General features: G+C 43.4%; 1 protein-coding gene across 3 annotated transcripts in view; it reads left to right on the top strand.

The window, feature by feature from the left end:
- The window catches only part of PARVB (parvin beta), a 98,030-nt gene that overhangs the window by 28,702 nt on the left and 49,477 nt on the right, over nucleotides 1–19,851 (top strand). For all 3 annotated transcript variants that reach the window (XM_077825785.1, XM_077825803.1, XM_077825794.1), the window contains exons 2-3: nucleotides 7,834–7,923; nucleotides 13,934–14,004. In XM_077825785.1, the coding sequence (XP_077681911.1) occupies nucleotides 7,834–7,923; nucleotides 13,934–14,004 (161 nt within the window). The remainder of the gene's footprint in view (nucleotides 1–7,833; nucleotides 7,924–13,933; nucleotides 14,005–19,851) is intronic.

Genomic DNA, 19,851 nt, shown 5'->3' with positions numbered 1-19,851 from the left:
CTGATTGTACCGTTCCCCACCCCACCCCCTTGCCCTTTCTGTTTCCCAAGCAGTTGTGTTTCTTTTCAATAAATGGATTTTTTGGCTTTGAAAACATTCTTTATTATTGCATAAAGTAGAAGATACCTTAGCCCAGGAAAGAAACAAGCACTGCAAGTCAGTGTATCATACATAGGAAACACAGATTCCTACTAACATTGGAACCACTGCACTTCACTCCCGTGCAGGCACCAAACATTACTGGTGGCTTTCAGCCTCAAATTGCTCCCTCAAGGCATCCCTAATCCTTGCAGCCCTGCGCTGGGCCCCTCTAATAGCCCTGCTCTCTGGCTGTTCAAATTCAGCCTCCAGGTGTTGAACCTCTGAGGTCCATGCCTGAGTGAATCGTTCACCCTTCCCTTCACAAACGTTGGTACAGCATGTGATATAACCGTGGGGATGTTGTTGATGTATGTGTTATGCGGGTCGACATCGTCGTCGGACTCCTCACTGTCAGTTTGTAGCTTAAGGAGTAACTCGACTGCCAAACGTGATGTGCTGGCGAGACTTATCAGCATATTCCTCAGCACTTCGGGTTCCATTCTGGCAGACCGAAAGGGAAGACAAAGCGCGCAGTACAAAAACCATTGAAAGACGGCGCCAAATGTGAATGGAAGCACAGGGATTGCTGGGATGCGAAGCGATGCATCACAGGGCTTTGGGACAGGACCCAGAATGCCTCCCCCCGCCCCCTTCCCACAAGCCACAGCGCCAGAATGGGAAGAGGTGCTCTGTGGGACAGCTGCCCATAATGGATCTCTCCCAATGCCGCTGCAAATGTGGCCACACCAGTGCTCTTGCAGCTGTCAGTGTGAACACACGGCAGCGCTTTCCCTACTGCGCTCTCTGAGGGCTGGTTTAACTCTCAGCGCTCTACATCTGCAAGTGTCGCCATGCCCTTAGAAGAAGCAAATTAGCTTTCCCCCCTTCTGCCTGAGGGCTGGTCTATACTAGAATGTTTTACCGGCATAGCTGAGTCTGGTAGGAGTGTGGGGGGAAAATCACTTAGCTATGCCAACAAAAATCCTAGTGTAGTGTAGATGCAGTTTTACTGCCAAAAAAATGCTTTTGCCAATAGAGCTTATTCCATTTGAGGAGCTGGTATAAGCTATACTGGTTAAAAGGCAACCCCTTTTTTGCCAGTATAAGGTGCTTTTCCACAAGGGGGGTTTGCTGGTATAGCTCTTTTGGTATACAGTAGCTACCCTGGGAAGCCCTTTTCAGTGTGGAGATAGCTTCTGTTATCTGGAGACGTGTGAAACTTGTCTCAGTTAGACTAATTTTTTTGCATAACTTTTGTGAGCCTTTATTAAAACATCTGTTGGGTTCTTCCCAGACATGGATACATTTTTCAATCTTGAATAATTTGTTTTTGTTGCTGTCTCCATTGTGTGTTTGTGAGTTGTCTTGGTCTCTTTTGTGTGTGTGTTGTAAGTTATTTTTCCCCTCCTGCTTCATTTCTGTATCTCATTAACGGACTATTGGTGTGAAGGGGAAAGTGGTGATGCAGAATTGTTACCAAAAAACCCTGTGAATACACTTCAGAGTTCACCATGTTGAGAGTACCCCAGCAAATGAATGTTCACACAGGCATGTGCACTAGAATTGTGAATAATCCTGATCTGAACTTTGCAGCTTCATTTTTATTTGCTTTCATGGGACAGTTTCTTATTTTCAGAAACTCTGGCATGTGGAATATTATGATAAACCTGAAGCTTAAACCTCAGAGCAAACATAGCCACACGGGGAATGGAAGATGATGAAATAAGACCTGCTATTAGGTGTCTCTGACTATCTGCATAAGTGATCAGTGCCTTTTGAACCTCTTATTCCTCTCTGCACTTCAGTATTCTCTTTGATAAGCTATTGTGATTGCTTAATGGTAGGGGAATGTGACTGTGCCCTGGCTAATGGGCAAAGATGACTAACCGGGGACTTCTTGTGGGCTAAGTGCAACCTTTAAAAATTGTGTGTCAGCTGTTGCCTCGAGCTGACCGCGATGGACTTATGGCTTCTTTGTCTCTCTTTACAGAACGTGAGGTATGTTGCAAATTTCATGCTGGGAGTTCATCCTTCTTGAATTTCATGCTACGAAGCAAAGTATTTTTTCTCCCCCTACTCTCCCCTCCACATAACTGCTGCTGCCTTGTTCTCTCTTCCCAAGTCACCATGACCAAATTAACCCAAGTTTGACTGGCCAGGCATGTCAGTCCCTGTCCAGCTGCCACTCTGCCTTTAATGTTTGCACTGCCCACACTGCACTGCAGAGGTACGCTCCAGACCATCGCATACTGTAGGGAGCCAAAATGGCAGGGCTGCTTTGTAAAAAACGCAAAAAAGGAGGTACGCGAAAGGATTTGTCATGCACAAAACTCTAAGGTTTGTAAGCTACCTGTGTGGAGCAGAGATCTTGCTGTGAGCTTCTGGCTTTCTGTAAGTGAGGCTCTGCCGGCGGGACTGTCTCTTAGAATTTGCTTTATTGAAATGGCAGCACTTTGCTCTGACTAGGCACTTCCTTCAGAAATAGGACAGAACCTTCTGCTCTTGTGGAATTCAGCCCAGCAAATTGGATTTCAAGACCAAACATGTTTCTTCAACTGTGTGTGAGGTGGGCACTGGGTGCCTAATGCATGACTGTATTTATTTCCACCTTTAACTTTTTCTTTATCTGTTTTTGAGCCCTTAGCATAGAAGTGGTGTTGTGGAAAGGAGGAGATTTTATTTGCTAAAAATACTTTACTTTGTTCTGATTTCAAAATGTATTTCTTGCATTTTAAAAATATCTCCTTCCTTATCTACTCTGATCAGAGAGCTTCCTTTTTGAATCAAACTCCTGGGGGAATAAAAGCAATTTAGCTGCATTTTAAAAGTAGGCTTGGCAGAATTTTATTTTTCTGGACAATTTCGATGGATAATAGCAATGATTATTTTAAAACATTTTTTTCAATTTCAGTTGTCATAGTTGTGGGAAATTATGGGGGGAGGCCAGACAATAATGCTTTAATGGCGGCAGATAGGATTCCAAATGTTAAGCTTTATAACCTGATACAACATCAGATGCCAAAAACATGCAAGGTAAATGTCCTTAAATCAAACCATAATAAGTTCTCAAATAGCATTTTTCTGACTTTGCTGTTCTGTAAATTTTGATGATTAGTGATGGAAATACTTTTTCTGTGTGTGTGTGTGTGTGTGTGTGTGTGTATGTATGTATGGTGAAGATGACGTTTGCTGACATTTACTGATTAAAAAATGTAATCCTTCCAAGTCTCTTCAAAAGACTATCTTGTTTAAATGTAGCTTTCTGAAAGCATCTTGAGTATTTATTTAGCGCACAGTGGGTGTGAGGTACTTTAAAATATATTTGTTCTCCAGGGCAATGACTGTCTCATCATCTATCTTTCCCTAACATTCAGGGCAGGGAGGCACTGGTCCTGATGGGATATTTTGGGTGCTACAGTAATGATGTAAATGCTACTAATAATGAAGATAAAACTTCTGCCATGAAGAGTTAATAATTTAGACTGGGATTTTCAAAGGCAACTTGGTTGAATGGGATTTGGGTGTCCAAATCTCTTGGGAAGCTCTTGAAAATCTCCATGTTCCAGATCTGCAAAACCTTATTTGTGAGTATTCCTACTTGCACGTGTATTTCCATTGACTTCTCAGCATAAGGACTATTTGAGGGAGTAAGGTTTTGCAGGATTGAGCCCTTAGTGGGCACATAGAGAGGATGCCATGCTATGAAAAGACACTCAATTTAGCATGTGACTTTTTAGTTCTGTGATTTCTTGTTTAGGGGAATTTTGAAAAAAATTAATAAAATCCAGATGTCTTTAGTGTCTTTTTTTAAATTAACTATGTATAAGTAAAAAGCTACAGTATATACAACACATTCCATATATAGTAGAGGATGCAGTTTTGCTCCTGTCCTTTTGCAAGAAGTATACAATACCAAAAGTGAGCTGTACCTTCTTACCGGCAGCACACACTCTTGTTGCATATTAACTCTAGCAGGTCACTTTAACATGGATCTTAATCCATAGGCTCTCAAAATGTATGAATCTGGCATTTGTTGCTTCTGGGGACATAAGGACAACATGTGGCATTCAGGAAATTTATACATACTTGATAGTCTGCCAGAAAGCAGAAACTAGTTCACCTCTTGAAATCCTCATTAGGAAAAGTGATAAATGGTTTTAAGTGCCTTCTCTTTGGATGCCAGTGAAATGTTGCATGGAGATTATCACGTGTGTGTCCCAAGCATTCTAATTCTCTGTTATCCTCTTTCTGTATGGTGGGGAGGTGGAGAGTGGTGACATGGGACTTTTTATGACATGTGTAATATATATATAAATGGCTAGAGTATATGGGTTGATTTCACTGCATGAAAGGGGAGTAGGGATATATTTTTAAAGAACTGCCTGATGGGAGATGGATGGGGTTTAGATTGCCTTTTTCCCTAGGAAAGGACTGCTCTTTTGAGCTTGTGGTTATTTCCCAGTTTATATGGAAATCCTTGCTTTGCCCCAAAAGAGCCTCAAGGACTTTGGCCTCCTGTGTAGTCTCCTGCACAGACAATGAAAACATTCTTGTCACTCCTGGAGTGATGTTGCTCTTTTTTGGTAGGTCGGAGAAGGACTGGTTATCTGCAAACTTAAAGTTCTGCTTTTACTGTGCCTTGGAACCTAGGTCTTTGTATCCCTGTCCACCACACTCTTCCTTGGTGGCCAATGCTATGTGAAGCTGGTGATAGTGTAATGCTGGCAAACCGCAGTCGTCAGCAGGTGGAATCAAACCTGGGATTTCTGGAGCTTAATGCATGAGCCTCTACTGCATGAGCTAAAAGCCATATGGCCCTTAGCTAAGGCTATAGAGCAGACTCATTAATCTCTCTCTCAGTGGTTTCGTTGCCACTCAATGGGACAGAACACCACATCCAGAAGGTGTATGCGTTACATACTTCCCCTAGCTGAGGAAGTGCATCCCGAGCTTCAGAGACTTCCCAGTTGAAATCCCGGACGAGCCTCCACTTGTAACGTCGACAGACCCCCAGTTGTTGGCAGGTGGCATTGAACCTGGGACCTCTGGAGCTATAGGCATGAAACGAAAGCCATATGGCTGTTAGTTAAGGCTGTAGAGCAGACTCATTAATCTCTCTCTCAGTGGTCTCAATGCCACTCGATGGGACAGAACACCACACCCAGGAGGTGTGTGGGTTACAATAGGCAAACCTAAAAAGGTTGGGAGAAACATCCATAAATGTGGCAGCTTATCTACCACCCTAATGTATTCTAACTTTTTCTTGGTCTGTTAATCTCATGAGAACAGGAGATTTCTAGCATTTCATGGTAAAAGCAGATTAAGGATAAATAGGACCAGGATCCACCATAATTTTGAGATTTTCCCCCTTACGTAGTCCTGTCTCTCCCCTATCCAATAGTCCTTTGCTGACTCTCACTGCTCTTGATGATATTCTTTTTTCCACTCCTGGGTTCCTGATCTTCCTTCAAAGCGTGATAGCCTAGGGAGACCAGATCCTAAGGATTCTACCTTAATTCTACTGCCGCCTTCAGATGGGTCCGAAATACTGCAAGAGCTGCTTTCTCATGATATTTTGGCATTTCCACCTTCACTCCTCACCGTGACCATACAGTGCAGAAGGATGTGAAACTGAACATGTCAGCAGCAGCAAAAGTTATCCAAGCTTCAACCTGGGGGAGTGAAGATTGATCGTGGGTTTTTATTTTTTCCTGGACTTTATCCATCCCTAACCACGGTGTAGCACCAGGCCCTGCAATGGGTTGTTGTCAGCAGAGATTGAACATGGTGCCTCTGGATCTAGTAGCATGAACCTTCTCTTCTTGAGCTAAAGTAAACCAGCTGTTAGCCAAGGCTGGTAGCAGGCTCATCAATCTCTATATGTGGCCCAGCCACTAGTAGAGATCAGCAGAGCACCACACTGAGCTGCTGTGGATTACAGTAGCCTACATAGTTTCCTTGTACAGTGCTTTTGTCTTATTTCAAACCCATCTGTTCCTTTAACTTAAAATAAGTGGTTGATTTTGTTATCCATAGGAGCTTTAAAGTGAATATCCGTTAATAACGTGTGATGATACTAATAGCACACACAATGTGCTTGTGCACAGTTATTCCATCCAACACTGGTGAGAGTTAGGTATGTTAATATTAGTAGCTGAAAGGCCATACTGCTGCAGCAGTGTAATTTGTAAAGTTGTGTGTTTTTAAAAAAACTAAAAGAAGCTGTAAATGGCTGAACATCCCAGTGCTGATTGAACCTGGTGATATGCTAAACAAAAAGGGCTCTCAGCCATGCCTGTAGCCATTTCCATCCGTTCATACTGACTCAACAGACATTCTAGGCTTCAGAGAGACAGTTGGGATTATTTCGTGGGTCAGTTGTGTTGATTTGTTTGTAGGAGGATTGTGTGGGGAGACGTGTTGATTTGTGTGAGTTGTGAATGGGATGGGGGCGGGGATGGTGTTGCCATGAGGGGTTATGTATGTTTGGGTTATTATATGTGCTGGTTGTGGTGTTGTGTGGGTGGTTTTGAGGAACTGTGACAGCTGCGCCAAGTAATCCACCATCTCTTCAGTCTCCCTCATACAACCAATGAAATTGTTGTTGAACGAAAATTAGCTGTAAAGAAAGGGTGGTGATTCGTTGAGTTACTGCGGATATCGCAGTGGAATAGGACTCTTGGAGTATCATAGATACATGCCTTACTGTCACATGGGTGTAATTCATAAAATCAAAATGGCTGAGAACTTAAAAACTGGATGGTAACAGACCGTGAATGCCGGCATAAGTGAACCCAGTGGTATTCTGGGCAAAAATAACTTTCAGCCATGCTTGCTGCTATTTCCATCGCTTCCCCCGATTCAACAGACATTCTAGGCTTCAGAGGGGCATACAGAGTGACAGTCCTGGAAACTTGCTCTAAAGATCCATTTTAGAAATGGCTGAATGGAGACTCAGACTAGTTGAGCGACTTCCCCAAGATCCTACGGAGAGGTCAGTGGCAGCTTTGGGTTTACAGCTTGAGTTCAAAGATTCCAGTCTTATGCTTGATCCCCTAGCCCATACTATGCCTCTTTATAATGTCAGTGCCAGTGTTGGACTAAAACCCCTTTTGCTGTTTCTCAAGTCTTCCTTGGGCTCTTTCAGGCTTTTTGTTAATTATAGTTGCACATAGTGATCCTTGCAGGTGGAAATAGGGTGACCAGATATCAAGTGTGAAAAATCAGGACCGGGTAGGGGGTAATAGGAGCCTATATAAGAAAAAGACCCCAAAATCGGGATTGTCCCTATAAATTCGGGACATCTGGTCACCGTAGGTGGAAAAGATTATTCTTATCGTCATAGAAGAACTAGTGTTTAGTTCCACTTTCTGTCTCATGTGCAGCCCCATGAGGTGCACAAAAGGAACAATCTTTACTCCAGACTGAGAGAGAGTCCACAGAGCTCTAAACACTTCCCAGTGTGGGAAATGGAAATTCTGAGTTAGTCTTTACTGCAAGCTCGAGATCCTGCAAAATAACTTCCGCTAAATCACCAGGCTAACCAGCTGTTTATGAAACGGCAAAATGTTTTGACTCTCTGATTCTATTCCACAGCGGCTGTGGTTCTTATTTCCATAAGCTGTAAACTTGCTTTGAAATGGGCCTGCCGGATGTATTCTCCCACTGTAGCTAAAAATTGTGTAAAATGTACAAAATTCTGCGTTTACAAAAGTTTTTTTTCTTTTTTTCTTTTTCCTTTCTTCTCTTCAGTGAGCGACCTGCAGGAAGAGGGCAAAAATGCTATCAACGCTCCAATGTCTCCCACCACCATTGATATCCACCCTGAAGATACCCTATTAGGTACAGTATTAATGCTACAGGCATAAGTGGGTGTGTGTTAATGGAGATCAGTATGTGCGTAGGTATTGAACATTGAAGTTAATTGAAGCCAATAGAAATGAGCATGAGCTATGGTATGTAAAATGTAAAATAAAAATTAGAAGGACTGAGAGAAAATTTGAACAGCAGCGAGTCCACTACTCAAGTATGTTAGAGCCAGGAAGCTAGCAAGAGAATTGGACTATCAGGAAGACAAGGGCATTGCGGAGAAACTAACTGATTTCTTTGCATCATTCCATATCACAGAGGATATTGAGGAAATACCTAACCTGGAACTAAAGTCTTTTCAGGTAATGAGGATGAGACACTGTCAGAGATTGACATATCAAAAGAGGAGGCCTTGGAACAAACAGCTAAATTAAAGAGCAACAAGCCACCAGGGGTCGTGTTCCAAGACTTCTGAAAGAATGAATTGGCTGAAGTGCTCATATAAATATTGAAACTCTCATTAATATCACTTACACCCTCCAGGTTCCTGGTGTAGTAACACATACTGTACCGAACTTTAACAAAGGTGCTAGTGGTGATCCTAGGAATTACAGACCATTGAGCCTTACTCCAGTACCAGAGAAACTGTAAGCAACAGTAATTAAAAATAGAATTATAAAACACCTAGATGATCATATGATAAGACAGACAAGCATAGCATCTGTAAAGGATGCCAATCTACTAGAACTTGAGAATGTCAGTGAAACAGTGGATAAAAGAAGAGCCCATAAATATAATTTTATTTGAACTTTCGAGAAGTTTTTGGCAAAATGCCACATATTAAGGAAACCAAGGGCAGGTCTACACTAGAAGCACTACATCGGCGCAGCTGCACCAGTGCTGCTGTGCACCAGCACATCTGGTGAAGACGCTGTATGCCGATGGCAGAGTGCTCTCCTGTCGGCATAATTTTTCCACCTCTGTGCGAGGCGGACGTTATGTCTGCAGGAGAGCGTCTCCCACCAATGTGGCGCCGCTGTGGACAGCGCTTAGGTCTTGTGTCGCTCAGGGGGGTGTCTTTTTCACGCCCCTGAGCGAGGTAAGAGGTGGATTTACGCAGTAGTGTAGACCTGACCTAAGTAGTCTTGGGATGAGATGAAAAGTACTGTTGTGGTTCAGAATACAGTGGTTTCTGGTCAAGAGACAGAAAATGGAGTAGGAACAAATGGTCAATTTTCAACATACCAAAAGTTTTCATGGTGGGGTGTGCCAAGGTTCTTGCCAAGGTCTGATGTTTTTAGTGTATTCCATTAATGATCTGAAAAAGGAGGTGAGCAATGAGATGGAAAAACGAGCAGATAGCGTATTTAAGGTAGTTACAATTAGAGTAGACTCTGAGGAAATCCAGAGGGACCCAATTAAGCTAGATGACTGGGCAGCATGATGGCAGATGAAATTCAGTGTTGACCAGTGCAAAGTTTTGCACACCAGAAAGAATAATTTGAAATCCTCACACATCATGCTGGCTTCTAAATTAACTATCAACAAGAAAAAAAACCTGGCGTCATTGTGGGCATCTCAATGGGAACATTGGCTTATAGCAGGGATTGGCAACCTTTGGCATGCGGCCCGTCAGGGAAATCCGCTGGTGGGCCTGCACGGTTTGTTTACCTGTAGCGTCCGCAAGTTCGGCCAAACGCAGCTCCCAGTGCTCCAGGCCAATGGGGGCTGCAGGCAGTGGTGCGGGCTGAGGGATGTGCTGGCCACCGCTTCCTGCAGCCCCCATTGGCTTGGAACGGTGAACCGCGGCCAGTGAGAGCTGCGATTGGCCAAATCTGCAGACGCCGCAGGTAAACAAACCGTCCCGGCTTGCCAGCGGATTTCCCTGACGGGCCGTGTGCCAAAGGTTGCCGATCCCTGGCTTATAGGGTAGCAGTGGTCAAAAAAGCAAATAAATGCTAGGAAGTGTAAATAATTAGACCGAATATAATTCTGAATATATATCTTGTTATACTTACCTGGCCCCGTCACCAAAATATCTGAGCACCTCACAATCGTCAATGTATTTATCCTCACAACACCCCTGTGAAGTAGGCAAGTTCTGTTATCCTATTGTACAAATGGGGAACTGAGGCACAGAGAGACTAAGGCTATGTATTTATCCTCACCTCACCCCTGTGAGGTAGGGAATTCCTGTTATTCCCATTGTACTAATGGGGAACTGAGGCACACAAGGGTATGTCTCTACTAGCACTTTGGTCAGCAAAACTTTTGTCAGTTGGGGTGTGAAAAAAACACAGCCCTGACCAACATAAGTTTCACTGACAGTGTGGACAGTGCCATGTAGCTTCCACTGCTTGTTGGGAGTGATTTTTTTATGCCAGTGGGAGAATTCTTTCCTGCTGGCAGAGAGCAGCTACATGGAAGACCTTATAGTGGTGCAGCTGCAGCAGTACAGCCTTGCGGTCCATTGTGTAGACATAGCCTCAGTTACTTGCCCAAACTCACACGGAGTGTGAGAACTGGGAATTGAACATGGGTGTCACAGCTCCAGGTCTCTAGGCCTAGCCACTAGACCATTCTTTTTCCCGAAGTACGTATTAAATAAATGGATAATACATTCCAGCCTTGAATGCTATATTGGGTTCTGGTCATCCCATCTCACAAATGATGATATAGAAAAAATAGAAGGGGACTAAATATGGGTCTGGAGAATGAACAGAGGGTGGGAGAGATTGAAAAGATGATAAATGTTTAGTTTTTAGAAGAGACAAATAAGAGGAGCTATGCTAGAGGTATATAAAATAATTAATGCAATAGAGGAGGTAAATTGAGAGCTTCTATTTATCTTTTCTGATAGTATGAGAACAAGAAGGCGCACACTGAAATTAAAAAGCAACAAGTTTAAAATCATAAAAGGAAATGTTTTCCTCCTATCTATATATATTTTAACCTGTGGAACTCATTGGCACAGGATGTCACTGAGGTAAATAATTCTGAGCAGTTGAAAAAAGGAGTAACTGTTTATATGGATAATGGGAAAACCCACAGTTACATTAAATAGGCAAAGGAAACCAGAGAGACAAACCTGCATTCTTCTGGGCATAAGCCAGGCACTGACTGACCAGAATGGGGAAGAAAACTAACTTCTGTAGAGGTTATTCCATAATGGAATAAAGGCGGGGGACCTAATGCTGCCTTCTGCTGCATCTGGTATTGACTCATTTCAGAGATGGGATACAAGGCCTTTATATAAAAAGAAACAAAAAGAGCTTCTCTAATTCCCTCCGCTGTTAACTATTAAAGGTGGGAGGGAGAGGCTGCGAAAGATTAGGGCCCCACACAGGAAATGTGGGTGTTGCACAAACATGGGTGAGATCTCTTTTGAAAGTTCCAGCTTGCAACCTTATGGACTGGGCGTGTGCTGGGTGTAACTTCCTCAGCGTTAGCCTGCTTGACTCATCCCAGTAGCCAAGAGGAAGTAAAGAACCAAAAGAAACTGGAAACCTTACAGAATCAGAAGCTCTTCCTAGGTTTGTGGAAAATTTGGCAAACGTTTTCAACGTTCAGTTTGATTGTTTTTTAATAGATTGTGGACCCTGCAAAGAACTGAGCTCAAATGTCTGGGCAGGTATAGGGAAACCCCACTCAATTGTACAGTCTCTCATATCCACCCAGTGTGAGTGCAGAGCTTCATCACTAACAGCAGTGTAATTGTAATACTGGGACAGTGGGTCGTTGTGTTCTGGTGCCTGAATAGTGGTGCAGGTCAGAGGGCTCTCTGTCCATGGCACTGTGGCTATCAAAACTCCTTTTTGTGACCATAATATTGTTTGTGTGGTTGACCACATAGTACCACAATGTGTTGGCATCTCTGTCCATCTTCCATTCATGTGTACATCAAGGCAACACAAAGGGTAAGTCCACACTGCAAAGAGCCTCCCAGCCTGTGCAGAGGGATTCATGCTAGCTCTGCTCAAGCTAGAGTGCTAAAAATGGCTGAGTAGACCAGGTCAGGTGGCAGCACGGGGGGTCGGGTGGAGCTGCTGCCTGGGCCAGTGTCCACGCTGCTGTTTTTAGCATGTTAGCTTGAGCGGAGCTAACGTAAGTCAGTCTGCCTGGGCAGGTAGGCTCACTCGCAGCTGTAGAGTAGACCTACTCAAGCAGGCCTGGCTTCTTAAACGGTACAGTGAGATGTGAGGCATGTGTTTCATGTATCAAAGGCTTCTGCCTCATAAATCTTAGGCAAGTGTATGCTATGGGCTTCTGGCCCGTGGAAGTCAATGGAAATTTTGCCATTGACTTCCAGCGGGTCTGGATTTCATCCTGTATGTCTATGTGCACAGCTAAAGTTAAACCCTCCAGTTCTGTTTTAGCTGCAGAGCAGTGGATCATGTAACAAGGCTGTGATGCTGCATTCCTGTTGCAGTGTAGCAGCTGTGCTTTCATTTCCACTTATAGGAGCTGTTCTAAACTAAATCACAACTGTCATTTCAGCAACAAAGGAGATTACAATGAGGAAAGGTGGGGAGGGCTGAATTTGCTAGTTGAAATGGAGCACCAGAATTTAACAGGCTGTAACAACATTGCTTCTTAATATTCACGTCTAGGATAGAATGTTGTATGCAGATGCATTCATCTGATGCATCAGTTATGGTGGGGAAAGACATAGGGGGAGCCTTTGTTTGAATGTATTTGTTACCAGTTCAACAAAGTGTTGGCTCAGTGGACAAAACCTCAAATGCAATCATCTTTCTAAAATTAATCTTTACTCCTCCCTCTCCCTCTTCTGTTCCTTTGTCTCCTCTCTTCCTTTGGATTTTTTTGTCTTTCACCCTCCCTTCTCTTTCCTCTTCCTTGTTTTATCTGTCTCGCCTCTCCTCCCTTCACCCATGTGTTATGGAGACCCTCCTCTAGCTCAGAAGAGCTAGATAGGTCTTCCCCCAGAGCCTGTTGGCATGGTTCTTTCAGTTGGCCCAAGAAACTGTGTAGAAAGACACTCCCTACGCTTCCTTGCCAATGGCTTTAGCTACAGTATTCTTAGCTGTTGCTAACACTGAGGAACTAAGCTGGGTCCCCAGTTCTGATGCAGCCAGCCACCTCCTCGATGCCTTCTAACTGTCCCACCCCACTCTACTTCCCATGTGTATGTCTTCCTTGTTCTCTTCCACTCATTCCACTCCACTTTCCTGTTCTGTGTCCCTGTTCCGTTTCTATCTCCTTTTTGTGTCTTTTCCCTTCTCCTTCTCCCCTCCTTCCCAAATTGTGTTGGTCTGGCAGCTCCTTGGTGGTAGAAGGAGAAAATATTTCTCTCCTTTCCACTCTTCAGCTCCACAGCAATGGAGCAGATTGCACCTCTGCTAAACTTGCTCTGGGCACTTTCCTCCAGGCACAACTGAATTTGACCTAAATCTTTGTCAGTTTCACTCTTGGTATTGCTGCCCGACATTGACTCAGCATTATGTGCAGTTGCAGCAGACTAAGTTCAGTCCTCGCTAGCTAGCAAATTCTACAGTGGAATTTGAAAAGGCAGGAGAAAGGAGGATGACCCATAATCCAGCATCACCCCTGTTACAGGGAGCACAATGCAGTGAGCTTACTGGGTTCTTTGGGATGCTGCATTCTAGTGATGTAGCTTAAAATGAAAACTAAATAACTGAGGAAAGGATAAAATGATCATCATTGTTAGCTGGGTGCCACTAATGCGCTCTGGTCCATCTGGAGAAAGACATAGCCCTGCCCCAAGGAGCCTACATTATATAGGAGACTAGCTGATACAGCCTGACACACACTGTGCTGCGTGATCTGATGAAGGCCAGTTGAATCTTATTTTAGGGAAGTTAATACTGTGTAATCCTTCCGTGTATCTCTAAAGAATTCCCCATGCTTTGATCACTTGATGTTCCCTCACTAGTATGATGATTAGACTTTGCCATTTCTTAATCAACTTCCAGACAACTTTATAAATAATAGCTCCTGCAATATCCTCGACAGTGTGTTCATGTCATGGCTCTAACTAGACATTTCCCTTCTCAATGGCCAGAGGAAAATGAGGAACGTACCATGATTGATCCCAACTCCAAAGAAGACTCCAAGTTCAAAGAACTGATCAAGGTAGGAAGTAAATACTTGTCTTGTTTTTCTTTCATGAAAAAATCTTTAGATCTCTATATGTAATCCTTTGCAAACCAGAGATATATATCTATGTAAAGGGATAATAATTCATGAACTGTCCTGGATATTGAGGTCACGTACAAGTGCTAGGAAGTAAAGCCAACAGCAAAGAAGATATGAGAAGAGGTTGGCAGACATCTGAGAGCCTGAGGATGCCAAGGGAGGGGAGATGAAGGCTACAGTTTCATCCCTTTAAATACTGAAGTGAGGCAGAATTCAGCTTGAATCTAGCAATGATCACAATGCCATTCCTCATGATGTGAGAGACTGGGCTCCCTGTCACTGTGATAGCAGGGAAAACAGTTTTGGAAGGTGTGAGTTTGGGTTACAGGAAAGGAGTGCAGATGGATGAAATGTAGGGGAGGAACAGGATTTTTCGCTGGGTATGAAATTCTGCCATGGTGGAGGAGGGCCCATGCTCTATGTTGTGGAGCCCCAGCAGTGCTCCTGTTCCAGGAAGGGGGAAGGTGAAATGGTTGTGCAGGGTGGTCTTCAGATTTGCGCACTGGGGGAGTGGGTCCAGGCTAGGTCCAAGTGGAGAGGAGCGTTGAGAATATAGGACTATCGGCATTGCCATAATGAGTAGACCTGAGGTCCATCTTGTCCAGCATGCTGTCCTCTATGATGACTAGAGCCAGATGCTTCAGAGGAAGATGTAAGAACCCCACAGTAGGCAGAGGTGGCATAATCTGCCCCCCACCTTAGGTGTCTCATTCTGGTCTCTTAAAACTAGAGATTGGCTTACGGTTAAGATCTAAAGCTTGAAGTTTAACATCCCTTCCACTATATTTTGTTGTTTATTATGCTCACTCTGGATGGTCTTGGTATCCATATAAATATCTAGTCTCTTTTTGAATTCTTGGCCTCAATGACCCCCTGTGGCAATGAGTTCCACAGAATAATTACGTGTTGTGTGAACATTATTTTCTTTTGCTGGTCTTGAATTTTCCTCCTTTCAATTTCATTGAATGTCCCTTTGCTTTTGTGTTATGAGACAGGGAGAATAGAAGCTTCTGATCTACCTGTGTGCTAGAGGAGGGACTGGATCTGTGATTGTCATATATCCAGTAGCTGGGAGCATCTGCACTAGGTGTGTGGAGGGGCAGCAGCTGTTGTTCTAGCTCAGGATCTGTAGTGTTGCCCCACAGCCTGTCCTATAACGGTTGTAGACTCCATCCCACTGCAGCCCGAGTTTCGCACACAGTGCTCATTTACTCATGCTCTGTGTGAGGTGGAGGAGTCTAACCCAGAGTGTGTAGCATTTAGAAGGGCCAGTTTAAGGGTTAGGGCTTTGAGGTTAACGGAGTGAAGGTTGGAGCAGAGAGAGAAGTGTTGGCAGGTTTGTACCCTAATGCAGTGGTTCTCAACCAGGGATCGGGGGGGGGGCGTGAGCAGGTTTCAGGGGGGCCACAAAGCAGGACCAGTGTTAGACTTGCTGGGGCCCAGGGCAGAAAGCTGAAGCCCCATCGCATGGGACTGAAGCCTGGGGCTCTGAGTCCCACCACCCGCGGCTGAAGCTGAAGCCTAAGCCTGAGCAATGTAACTTCACCGGGGCCCCAGTGACATGGGGCCCCAGGCAATTGCCCAGCTTGCTACCCCCTAATGCCGGCCCTGGCTTTTATATGCAGAAAACCAGTTATTGTGGCACAGGTGGACTGTGAAGTTTTTATAGCATGTTGGGGGGGGGCTCCGAAAGAGAAAGGTTGAGAACCCCTGCCCTAATGCATCCTTTCTTCCCAGAAGCTTTCATGCTCCTACTACTTTCTTACTACATTTCCTGTACTTGCCTCTCTGCGTGCGAGGCTTTTGGTTTATATTGCTTTGGATAGAAACCACAGTGCAATAATGCTTAGATGTGTCAGAAAAATCCGGATTATGTAATCCCATGAAGGAGGCAAGGACGTGTGCTTTGATGCATTCTTGTCAGGGTATCTTTACATCACTGGAGTGAATGCATGCTTCAAAGAAATACCACAGCAGCCTATGTATGTACTTGCAACACACCCATCATTGTATTATCAGACATCGCTTTAGAAACATAACTGCAGCTTCCTGTCCAGTTGCAAATCCATCTTTAGAGAGGAGCTGTGTGTAAGTACACGTGATATTATTCCCATTGAATATGTTGTAGAATCTCACTCATTCTCACTGCGTTAATCCTCAGACGCAACAGTGCTTGCAAAAACCCTACTGGTCTTGTGCCGCTATTCCAAACTGTACTACAGGGTGTTCATGGCTGTCCTATGAATAATCAAAACTGAACGAGTGCGGTCAGAATAAGTGAACCAAGCACACTCTGGAATGCAGTACACTTGATTTAAAATCTTGTTAGTTTGCTGCAAGGTCTGTTCCTGATCCTGTTGAAATCAGTGGGAGTTTTGCTATTGAATTTAGTGAGACTTGAAGCCCTTATGGTGTGGTCAGGTATGAATCTTTTGAGTCATTAATACAAATTAGCAAGATTCTCCTCCCCTCAAAATCTGACTAGAGCAAGGATGAAGACTTGAGCCCTGATACTGTAATGTGCTCCTCATAGGCACAAAGGTCTCTATGCATGGGTAACATTGCAGGATCGGGGCCTGGTTCACCATTACTCAGCACAGTTGCTTACAAATCAGACTGGTAAGATTTTACTCCCACTTTGGGCAATGGAGAACTGATCCCTATGTCCTGGAAACCACTAGGGGCTGTTTCCTCTGGACCATCCAAAAAGAGCCTTGTGTTTATTCTTGTGGGGCTACTCCAGAGAGGAGAGCCATATATAAATGTAAATATTCGTTAACCATTCACAAGCTTAATTTAAAGCAGGAGTTGGAAAGGCATAGTTGGAAAGGAATCTGAGGACGAACTTGGTGTGAGACTGTGAGGCAGAGAGGGGATTGAATTATGCTGTGATTGTACCTGAATGACTTAATGAAAGTGTGATGGGTTGATCTTCTCTTTGCTTTGTATTCTTTTAATGGGTCACTAAGCTGTCTATTACTATTGTTGTTTATTATTTGAGTTGTGGTAGCACCTAAGAACCCTAACTGGGACCAGGACCCCATTTTGCTAGATTCTGTACAAACCCAGAACAAGACAGTCTGTGCTCCACAGGGCTTACAATCTAAGATCACCATTAAATAAAGAGGGAAAAACTGAATAGTGACTTTTATAGCTTTAATTTTGATCCTAAACCTTTTCAGGATTTCTTTCCCCTCTCTAAAAAGCGGATACATCTACAGTATTTTTAATCCCTCTTCTTAATTTTTCCCACTCCACTCACATACACGCTCACAAATCAATGTTGTGAAAAGCAGAGTCGGGGCAGGGAAGCCCCTGGGAAAATGAACCAGGGAATCTAATAGTGACATATAGTTTAATACCTTTTGGCTCCACAGAAAAGGATGTTTAATCTCTTCTTCCCTGCTGCAATAAGAATTGTATCCGTAATGGATTAAGCACCTCAGGCTTTTGTTTGCATTTGGAAGTGATTAAAACATAACTGTCCTAGCTCTGGGGGAGACAGACTGTAGAATCCCACTGTAATGCAGAAAGAACAAAAGGGAAAATAACTTTTCATCTCAGCTAAAGCAAGCATAGTAAATCTCTTATACTGAATGGCTGCTGTGTGGAGAACTCTATAATAGATGCTTTGACTGCTCTTACAGAACTGAAAATGAGCACAAGCTAGAGGTGGGCTTACAAAAGAAAAAAAGTGATGTGTAGTATAATTATATATTTTAAAAATAGTCTGGCACAATGGGTCAGGAGGAAATCCAGCTGCAAAGAACAACTAGATAATCAAATAAATCCCATCAGTGGCCATCAGTCCTTGTTTTCCACTTCATTTGCATCTGCGTGTAGCGAATTACAGTTCTGGTCTTGGTAGAACTGTAGGTTCTGATTAGAGTTGTATGAAATTTACTAGATGGCCCAAAGCTGGAAGCTCAGATCAAAACATAAGAACTGAGGCAATAATTCATAGTAAATAGCTTATCCAGGAATTTTTGGACTTTCCTGCTGTGGGTGACCTTCTTAAACTTTTCTCAGACTCATTTGTTCTTGGTCTGTGGCTTATTTGCAAACAATTTTATGTGAGTATTTGGAATTCAGCTTTGAGGGTTACTTTTGATTGGTCACTTGGGTTGCTTGGTGTCAAGGTTCCTTCCCCACTCTGAACTCTAGGGTACAGATGTGGGGATCTGCATGAAAACCTCCTAAGCTTACTTTTACCAGCTTAGGTTAAAACTTCCCCAAGGTACAAACTATTTTACTTTTTGCCCTTGGACTTTCGCTGCCACCACCAAACGTCTAACCGGGTTTTTTATTAGGAAAGAGCCATTTGGAAACATCTTTACCCCCCAAAATCCTCCCAAATCTTACCCCCTTTTTTCTGGGGCAGGTGTGATAAAAATCCTCACCAATTTGCATAGGTGACCACAGACCCAAACCCTTGGATCTTAAGAACAAGGAAAAAGCATTCAGTTTCTTAAAAGAAGAATTTTAATAGAAGAAAAAGTAAAAAAGAATCACCTCTGTAAACTCAGAATGGTAAATACCTTACAGGGTAATTAGATTCAAAACACAGAGAATCCCTCTAGGCAAAACCTTAAGTTACAAAAAGACACACAGACAGGAATATCCGTTCCGTTCAGCACAGCTTATTTCCTCAGCCATTTAAAGAAATCCTAATCTAACGCATATCTAGCTAGATTACGTACTAAGTTCTAAGACTCCATTCCTGTTCTGTCCCCGGCAAAAGCATCACCCAGACAGTCAGAGAGGCTTTATTTCTTCCTCCTCCCAGCTTTTGAAAGTATCTTGTCTCCTCATTGGTCATTTTGGTCAGGTGCCAGCGAGGTTATCCTAGCTTCTTAACCCTTTACAGGTGAAAGGATTCTTCCTCAGGCCAGGAGGGATTTTAAAGGTGTTTACCCTTCCCTTTATATTTAAAGACACTTGGTATGTGGCTCTTCTCTGATTAGATAAGCATGTCATAATTCTTAGGGCTTGTCTCCATGACCCTGCAGTTTGGATTATCAGGGTGTGAACTGTAGCGCACACCAAAGTGCTGCATTGTAAATGCCCCAGGTGGACATAAGTTAATGCAAACTAGGTACCTTTTCGTTTGCACCAGCAGCGTCCACATGGGGCAGTTACAACCCATCACTTTGGTGTGCACGTCAGTGTACGCCCCTGTAAACTGAAGTCTGGGGCCATGTAGACAAGCCCTTATTATCAGGTTTCCAATATGAATGTTCTTGTTTACATAGTTAACATTTGTTTGCCGTTAATATCCTGACTCGCTGCTTTAAGATTCTCTGTTTTGGTGAACATTCCTACCATTAAATTGTTTACTAGAGTAAACACCGAAGTGATGTGAACATAGTTGAAACCAATCCATTTAAATAATTCTAATGTGTACTCAGGGATATTTGTAAGCTATTCCAGTTCTACTGAACAACTTCAAATATTGTGATCTTGAGAGTAATGCAGATTTGAATCCCCTTTAACTCTCACATCTATGTGTTCTGTTGTTTGTTGGATCCAAAACTGGAAGGGGCCTAACTTTTGGTTCTGGTCCAGATAGAGCCAAAGAGTATAATTTCCAAAAGTGTCTAAGACCCAGATTTTTAAAGGATTTAGGCATTTCTCTACTCAGTATTACAATTCTTAACTGACTTAGGTGCCTACATCTCACTGAAAGTCAGTGGGATTTAGGCTCCTAAATCAATTAGCACTTTTGAAAACTTTATCCAAAATCTCATGTAAACACCTATTCTCTTAGATTTCCCCCATTCAAGA

The sequence above is a fragment of the Eretmochelys imbricata genome, chromosome 1 (genome assembly GCF_965152235.1).
Source record: "Eretmochelys imbricata isolate rEreImb1 chromosome 1, rEreImb1.hap1, whole genome shotgun sequence".
Lineage (NCBI taxonomy): Eukaryota > Metazoa > Chordata > Testudines > Cheloniidae > Eretmochelys > Eretmochelys imbricata.
Note: the sequence above shows the minus strand (reverse complement) of the source record. Positions and strands in the feature narration are given on the sequence as shown.